Raw genomic sequence first — 9324 nt, 5'->3', positions numbered from 1 at the left:
TAGTTCATGGGCCGAGCTTTGATGAGGCGAACAGACGAACTACTTGGCCCTTTTGCCACCCCTAGACTTGCTCGAGAACTATGGATGGATTGGATGAAGCAAGGCGTTGGTACACAAAGGTTCTAATTGACCCCGTGAAGGTGACAAAGACAATATTTTATCAAAATAAAGACCACAAATGTAGACCTGATTTTTGTCAACTTGAGTACGATATAAGTCGCGTCGAGCCTAACCCTCTAAACCTGTAGCCTACATGGGCCAATCACATTGGTCATTTTTTTATTCTTATTTTCTTGCCAAAAATCATAAAACAAATCTACTGTTTCTAAAATAGGTCATCTTGTTTTACATGTCTAGATATGCACAGTAGAGTATTTCTTGATTGTACTCAAAAAGTGGAGTGAGGTACATTTTCACCCTCGAGATCAAAATACAAAGTGACCACAAATAAATAACTGCCCAAACAAAAACAAACAAACCTCCTATAAATATACACTGTTGTCTTGGTACAAACCACAAACCAATTTTCTTACATCTTCCTAAACAACTACGAAAAATATGACGAGGTTTATTCAATTTTTAATTCTATTTACTGTAGTTTTATTCTTCTCGTCCCTTCCAAGTGCTGTCAACTCCCAAGCCTCTCCCAACAAGCAATCTTTCTACGTCGAGGGACAAGTTTATTGCGACACTTGTCGTGCTCAGTTCATTAACAAGCTTACTGAGTTCATGCCTGGTATGTTACTTTATAAATATATTAAAGAGTAATTCTATATAACATCACTAGGGTTGCATCATGCGAGATTACATAACATTACTCATTTATTAATATGTAAAACATGCCACTTATCTTGAGTTCAGTGTCCATCATTTTTTGACTCCTAGGTAGCATCATTTTATGCTTTACAATCTGTAAAAAACAAAATAAAAGCAAATCCCTTATGATACTAGCTACAAATCTAACTCGATTATTGATAGAGTGAATAAATCTGCCATTTCTTAAAATCATGCCCCGCATCATTCATTGTCATAATTTATAACCTATAAACTTTTATTGTGTAGGTGCCGAAGTAAAACTCCAGTGCAGAGGTGAGGAGGAAGGCAACATAACATACACCGTTTCAGGTAAAACCAACGACAAAGGCGTCTATCGCCTGCCCGTTAAAGGGGATCACGAGGACGAATTTTGTCAAATCAAGCTGATTTCAAGCACCAGAAAAGATTGTGATGAAATCCCTGATGAAGGATGGACAAAACAAGCCTCCAGCATTACACTGACAATCAACAATGGCATGCATGGTGATGTACGTTCAGCAAACCCTCTTGGATTCTTGAAGAAAAAAGCTCTTCCAGAATGTATAGAACTCTGGAAGGAATTGGATATCTTGCCCCCAGATCTGTGAACAAGAACAAGTCATTGATTTATTAAAAGATACGTAATTTTCTCAATTTTGATGTTATTTTTGTCAGGCTTTTGTTGGCTTAAAATTCCATTTAATATAAGAAATTTTGCGTTTTGATTTATGAAGTTCCCAAGAAATTTCTCGTGGAAAGACAATATAGATGATGAGAAAAATCAATAATTGCAATGTCGTACAATTTTTTTTTTTAATTGAATTTTTATGCACTGAAATTTTCTTCTCTTATTTGGTGTGGATCTACCAAATTATTGATTATGCAAAAGGAAGAAGGAAAAAAAAAAACACGCTCTTTTTAAAAGAAAAAGTCTATTGAAATTTACAATTTATAACTGGCTTCTAGGGAGAATTGCTAGTAAGCTCCCGAAATTAAGAGTTTAGCACTTTTAAAAGTTCATAGTTCAATATTTAAGTAAAAAAATCAAGTTCAAATAAAAAGTAAGAAATATTTTTCAACTACTACGACTCATATAAATATTCATAGATGTTGATTATATAACCTGGAACGGATTTCATTGGACCAATCATCATCAGCAACACCAAAAATCCTCCCTAGTCGACCGTTATAATATTTTATATACTCAATTGGACATTTTAGCCAATTATGGACCAATATTTTAAATTTCAATTAAGAAACTTTTATTTACAGCAAATCATGAAGCTTAGGCAACGATCTTTTTTGCCCTCCTCTTCCCCCTTTTTTGGTGTACTACTTGGATAAAGTTGAAGACAGTTTACTTGTTGGCAATGAAATTTTTTCCCTCCTCTTTGCCGGAAAAGGATGTTGGAAAATGCCTTTCTCCATGATCGTGTGAAATCTGCAAGCGTACGAAATCATTAACAAGTAATAATAAAGTGAGTTTGAGTTATCGTCCCACGAGAAATAATATTTAATTCTAGTTCACTATTTACTACTAAATTCGATGTTCGTGACATAAATGATGTGATTTTGTTGTTTTTAAACTAATTTTTAACTAAGGAAGCAATAAAAAAAATAGTTTGTCAAATATGTGAATGATTGTATTTGATTTTGAATCCTCTGTTATTATTTATTTTAATTTTTGATTCGTAATATAGTCAATTCATGCTTTCGTGACAATCGATATCATTAGTGTATTTCATTCTTATTTTCAAGACAAACTAAATTTATTCTAATCACGACTAGAACTTATTCCTAGACCGAATTCATATGACCAAAATACATTGGATTATAGGTTATCTATGCAATTGCATATGTGATAAAAATAATTCCTAATTCAATCTACATATGTTAGTTTTGCAGCGTTCTAAACTTATTGTGAGTCTCCCAACACTACAATAAGCAACTGATTATTCAATTGGTGGCTAATCCATTAAATAATGTAATGATCATGCAAAATTAATGAAGAAGCACATGAATTAAACTAAATTACTTTTATTGAATTAGAAATAAAAATAAACAATAGGGTTCATCCCATCCAATATATGAAAGGAATTAGCCTAACATAATGTTAGAATCAAACAAATAAAAATTGGAAAAACATCATCGCGAAATTGACATGATTATTGCAAAAGAAATCTGGAATTTTTTTGCTTAGCCATCGACATCTTTTTCCTTCAAATTCAGCCCAATGTTTGAGTCCTTTCCGCCTCTCTTTATGTGCATAATCTTGGCTGCCTCCAAACGTGTATTTCAGCAACACAAGTTTCCCCCACAAGGTTGCCTTTTCAATGTATCTTCCCACTTGGCTGCCTTTGTGATCAATCGGTATCTTCCCTAGTTGACTCCCTTGTCAATGTATATGTATATATAATGAATCTTAGCAATAGGTAGCTCCAAATTCCCTTTGCTGCTACCTTTTTTTTTTTTTCACTCCCACAGCGCCGTTTTCAGCTCCAATTTTGAAGTGATATTTCAATCGCTCTCTCCTTGCTTTCTCTGGTACACGTGATGTGTATGTGTATATATAAATTCAGCAAAAGCCCCAATGTTTTCCTCCAAATTTCAGCAGCTGGTTTCTTTTTCCTTTCCAATTTCTACCCCGGCTGCCCTCTTTATGCAATGTATCTCGCCCTATAAATTCAGCCAATACAGCCTCATATATATATATATATATATTTTTTTAAATAAATTTCCAGCCCACCAAAAGTCCACAAAATAAATCCCATCAATTTGATTGAATATTAATCCAATAGCAAGCCCAACATGCAAAGCCCACAACTTTTTTCTCTTAAAATAAACCCAACTCCATATTAATTCCTTCCATTTTATCAAGTGGAAATTACATATTCTAATAGATTAAAAATCCCCATTTCATAAATAAGATGCAATGTTTAATATTTCACAAATCAGAAATTTTTTTAATTAATTAATATATTTGAAAATTAATCTAATAAATAATAATTTCAAATCCTAATTATTCTTCCACTTTCATTCCCCTACCCCCGATTCTCTCTCTCTCTCTCTTTCTCTCTCAACTACCCGGCGACCGGCGATGGAGAATCGATGATAGAGAGCTGCTCTGTTGTAGCGTCGCCGACCAATGGAGGAGCTGCTTCGTTTCAGCGTCGATGAACTGGTGGCGATTTGAGGAGATCTCACAATCGGATAAACTGCCCATCGCGATCTGTGGTGGTTGGGGTGGTGTGTGTGCGGCGGTGGTGTGTCTGTGGGTGAGTGTAGTGGTGTGTGCGGCGGCGGTGGCGTGAGGTTGCGATGGTTTTGTGTGAGACGACATCGACAATGTGTGACGACGTGATGGTGGATCTGGTAGGTGCGCAGGTGCAGTGGTGTTGGAGTGGTGGCCGACAATGGGGATCGTGGCGGTGGTGATGGTGAGATGTTGGTGGTTGCAGGTCGTGGTGGCGACTGGTTGCAATAGATCTACCGGTTCAACCGAGGCCAACTGCAACTGTGCGGATTGGTGAGGCAACGACATTGTTGTTGGAGTGGTGATTTGGGCATTTCTTGTTGAATGTGGTGATTGTGGTGTAATTTGAGATAGTGGTTGTGATTTTTGTTACAGAAGGTAGTGCTGCTGACTGTGATATTGATGGTGGTGGCGTTGGGGTTGGTGGTGACGTTTGGGGTTGGTGGTGATAGTGGTTATGCAGTTGTAAATCGGCGATGGTTTTATATTGTTTTGTAGTGGTTTTTACAGTGGTTTGTGCTGGTGAGTGTGGTGGTGGATTGCGGTGGTGGTTTTGGCGGTTTGGTTGATTTTGTGACAGATAATTGGACCGGTGACCTAAAATTGTGATGGTGAGTCCCAATTGTAACTCACAATTCGGGAGTCACAGTTGGTTGTGGTGGTCATGGCGGTGGTCATGGCGATTTAGTTGATTTATGACTCACAATTGGATACGTGACCTGAAAATTGTGACTGTGAATCGTAAGTGTTGGTGGTGGTCACAAATTATTTGGTTGATTGTGACCATTAAATTAGTTAATCTGTGGCCAATAAGTAATATGTGACCAATGGAAAAGATAAATTGTGACCGAAAAATAACGTGTGACCTAAAAAAATGTTAATTTATGACTGTAAAATAAGCTGTGACTTGTAATAAAAAAATCGTAACTTATGAATTTTTCGATTTGTGACCGACGAACAAACTGTGACCTATAAAATATTTGAATTGTGATCATAAAATAATTTGTGACATAAAATTTCTGATTTGTGATAAAAAAATAATAAGTGACAAATTAAATCGTTAATTTGTGACCAAATTATATAAATCCGTGACTTAAATATACTTAATTGCTAAAATAATTAACTAATTAATTAAATTATAAATAATTTTTAATAAAAATCTAATTTTTGAAATTTGAAACTTGTTTTCTTGTTTTTGAAATGTGTCATAATTAATCTTTTACTTATGAAATTTTCTCTTTTATCAATTGGTCCAAGGCCCAAATAAGATATTATTTCTCCAAGTCTTTAAATTTCAAAGAGTGGAAATTTGATCTCTAGCTTCCATCCAATGGCCAATTTTGCTTCTTTCCTTCAACTCCTTTTTCATTCATAGAGTTTCGCCTATTAAACATAAAATATAAAAATTTAGGATATCTTTTTGTTAAAAGTATCATCAAATATCGTAAGTTTAAGCACCAATAAGTGCATAAATCCTCCACCACCGTGTCAAACTCAAATTGGTGCACCCTAGAAGCATCCAGTATGCAGCCCTCTGATAACCTAGCCATGTCCTGGCAAGGCGGCTTAGACATTTTCGGACTGAAACTGACTGGCACGTTTCTGAGGACCCCACCGGAGGTCCAGTACCTTTGGCAGCCCTTACAAAAGTGTCTAGGTTGGTTAACATTTTATTTGTTGAAGTAACAAAACTTTGTTTCCATGCTTTTGCCTCTTGGGCATGCTACGATATTTTGGGGCCGTTTTCTTTCCGTTTGATCAGCTTTTTTTGGTTCATAATCATTTGTTTATTGTCTCTCTTGAACTGCTATTGTTGTACCAAAGACCTTGATCCTTGCTAAATTATTGCCTCGGACTTCACTCATCCGATGGAGGGAGGGAGGGAGATTTTTAGAGTAGCTAGGCACACTGATTGTATTTGTTTTATTTGTATTACTCAATTGAATAAAATACTCTATTTCTCTGTCAATTAATTCTTTGTCTTATATATATATATATTACCTTGATCCGTTTTATTTCCTAACAAGTGATTTCAGAGTTATTGGTTGTGGTTTGTTCAAGGCTTTTGTTATTGATGACAGTTATGAAGTATGAAATTTCACTCTTGGGTCGCAATATAAGATTCTCATTGTAGCAAGTGAAGATGTAAGCTGTACTCGCATAGATGGATTGGATAATGTGTTGTTGAGATTTGGCAAAATGCCTATAACTTGGCCAACGAAGGAGAACAACGGAAGGATCGAAAGGCACTTTCATAGATCCATCTTCATCACTCTAACAATATTCTTTATAACGTTTTGAAAGAGAAAAAGATAGCGACATTATGTTGAAGCAATTGTGAATGACTAAAAGTATGACAAGCAAATTGCATTTGAAACAGAATTTGTATTCTCTATTTTAACATGTTCTACTGGTATAGAATTACAATTGCGAAATATATTACTTTCTTTTGATATGCATAATAATTATTTGACAAAATACAGTAGGATGTGTTGGAAAAGCTAAATGAATAGTTGCTTTCTTGTGTGGCTAATCAATCAAGATATAATTAATTAAAATCGCCTTTCTAACGTAAACATTGCATTAATATCTTAGCCATATCTCCATGAATATATACGACAGAGTAAGATTCCGATTCATGTATTTAACTTTGGGAATACTTTTTTGCTTAATTTATTATCACAATCTCACCAAAATCTAGTGAAAGGGCATATTTGTGTACGTAACACGCCTTGATGTTGGAAAAATAGGTAATTTGTGTATAGATATTTATCATAATAAACATAACATCAATATTTATAATTCAACTATAATAATAACCAAAAGAATTCAATAATAGCATGAATATAAAATAGAGAAGAGATTTAGAAAGCAAATTTTAGGAGTCACGTTGAAGACGTTGTCCTAAAGTTGTGTTACCTTCCCTTCGTGCGGATTCTTTCGACACTACACGAGTCCAAGATAAAATTATGTGACTCATCTTCTATGGGCACGAACATAGGGAGATAAGTGAACGAGTCTCTCATCGAGTTGTCAAAGGTATAAAACTATAGTATGAATTGTATAGAATGTTTCCCATCCAAGTTATTGTATTTTGTTCTCATTTTTAATGAGATATAACCACCTTTTATAGGTAAAAATCAATCTCCACAATTAAGTCATTAAAATAGAAGTTATAATGATATTTTAATTGTGTTAAAACTGATTATTAAAAAAAAGAAAAGAAAATTAAATGGGTTAAATATTGAAAGGTCAAAACTTTATTTTAAGTTACGACAGATATGATAAGAAATGATTGATTTTCATTGATCTTACAAATAACAGAAAAGGGTTCATCACGAACATTACAAATAGCTAAGACATAAACCACAGATATCGAAAGAAATGATATCATCCAGACATTACGAAATACCTGCAAAAGTGTTACATCTAGGAACTGCAACTACGCTCTTCCCAAATTCACAATCAAAATTTGGTCTCAATGCACTGCCGCGGTAATGCCCATAGAATATTTAAGTGTCCCTCCAATTATCATTATCTTCTCCATCTTTACTTCCAACAGCCTGAAGAAAGAACGAAATTTATGCCATGTGCACCAGACAACAAGGTACAAATGGAAAAAAAGGTAGAAGATGTCGAAGAATTTAGCATGAGAATAAGAACTTAATGGAAACGAAATCACATATCACGAGAAGTTTGTGACCCCAGAGAGTTTCTTGGGAAAATATTTAGCTTTATGTAACTAGAAACGGTAGAAGAATGCTTATTTATGAAATATCTAGTACATTTCTGAGGAAACAACATGGACACCGAGTAAAGGAAGAATGCAAATGCTTAATGATGTTCCAAAGAAACAAGGCGACAACTTTTGCAGAAATTAAGAAGACATTTAAGAGGCAGATTACAAGTATCAGCAAGTGTTAAGATGCTAAAACATGAGTTTTGAAGTGAAGAATAATTTTTAAATTCATTCGTTCCATACCACATTTCAATTGATAATATTTTAAACGAAACGAATCCAGAGGTTTTCAATGCACTTCATTATTTTTATAGATTCGTGAGGTTCTTTCCCCTTTGCCTTTCTTGAATTTCGCCCGACAGTTTTGGGTTCAGGCAGGTACCTAACAATAACTTCAATTTACTACTATTTTCTCCCTCGAGTCATTTTCTCCTATGCCTTTTTCAAATCCATATATTAATACACCACAATCACAACCACAACTCGGATGTAGAAATGGAGGCGAATCGAGACACTTTTGAAATGGCCAGGTTAGTTGAATTGAGTCATTTTTGATGTATCTATCTTAACCTGGTTTGTGATTTTCTGGTGGACTAAACTAGTTTGGCTTGAAAAAATATTTGATGCTCGACATGACCCATCAAGTCGAACACCTTTTATTGAAGGCTTTTGCCTTTAAATGGATTTTTTGAAAAAAATAAAAAATAAGGAGCGCTTAGACTAACTCACGGCATGAACCGTATTGGGAACGGTTTGCCTAGTTTGAGTTTACATCTTTGCAACCAACCACACTCCTAAGCTACAACATAATATTTTTCTAAACATATAATCAATCAAGCTAATATAAATTAACAACCAACTAGAAATTTTGAGCAAAAACTTGAGCAAAACATATAATAACGGGTCTGAAATTGTAATCAAGCGTCGCCCGTTGGTTCTATACCCTATTCACAGAAATAAAGTTTCTCCAACACCCTTTTTTCCTGGTGCATTCACTTTATATCTCCGACACCCAAGGAAGGACACAACAATGTTCGCCAACGTTTGAACCCCTTGAGATGGAATCTTGATGGGCCAATAACTAAAAACCAAGGCCCATAAAGATCATGAGGTAATGTCTATTACCGAAACGTCTGGGGGCTTAAGGACAAAGCCGGACTATATTTTGGTACTACTCACAACTTACACCATGGACCTCCTTTTCCTAAAATAATTAAAATTTGCTCTGTAAATGATAATTATCCATTACTTCACTCGCGCCATTCTTACAAACACCAACTCACCGCGGGCGCTTCTCATCGTTGTCACCACCATCCTTTGTTTTTTGAATTTAAATGTAGATTTGGATATAGATTGAGAAGACCGCAATCAAATCTGGATATGGTAATGCAACTGTGACCTCCACCATTATTGAAGCCATTGCCGCTAGATCTACAAACATCGCTAATAATTCAACCGCGATCCCACCTCCAGAATTAAAACTTCAATTAAGTTCATTTGGTAAGATCATAGTACAATTGGTGGGCAAAGATTGAAC

General features: G+C 35.1%; 1 protein-coding gene across 1 annotated transcript; it reads left to right on the top strand.

Moving 5' to 3' along the window:
- The first annotated feature begins 558 nt into the window (after positions 1 to 558).
- Positions 559 to 1403, top strand: LOC111372711 (major pollen allergen Lig v 1-like). The gene is made up of 2 exons (XM_022995100.1): positions 559 to 736; positions 1063 to 1403. The coding sequence occupies exons 1-2, from the start codon at positions 559 to 561 to the stop codon at positions 1401 to 1403; spliced, it is 519 nt and encodes a 172-aa protein (XP_022850868.1).
- The last annotated feature ends 7921 nt before the right edge of the window (positions 1404 to 9324 follow it).

This window comes from Olea europaea, unplaced genomic scaffold (genome assembly GCF_002742605.1).
Source record: "Olea europaea var. sylvestris unplaced genomic scaffold, O_europaea_v1 scaffold1023, whole genome shotgun sequence".
NCBI classification, from domain to species: domain Eukaryota; kingdom Viridiplantae; phylum Streptophyta; class Magnoliopsida; order Lamiales; family Oleaceae; genus Olea; species Olea europaea.
Note: the sequence above shows the minus strand (reverse complement) of the source record. Positions and strands in the feature narration are given on the sequence as shown.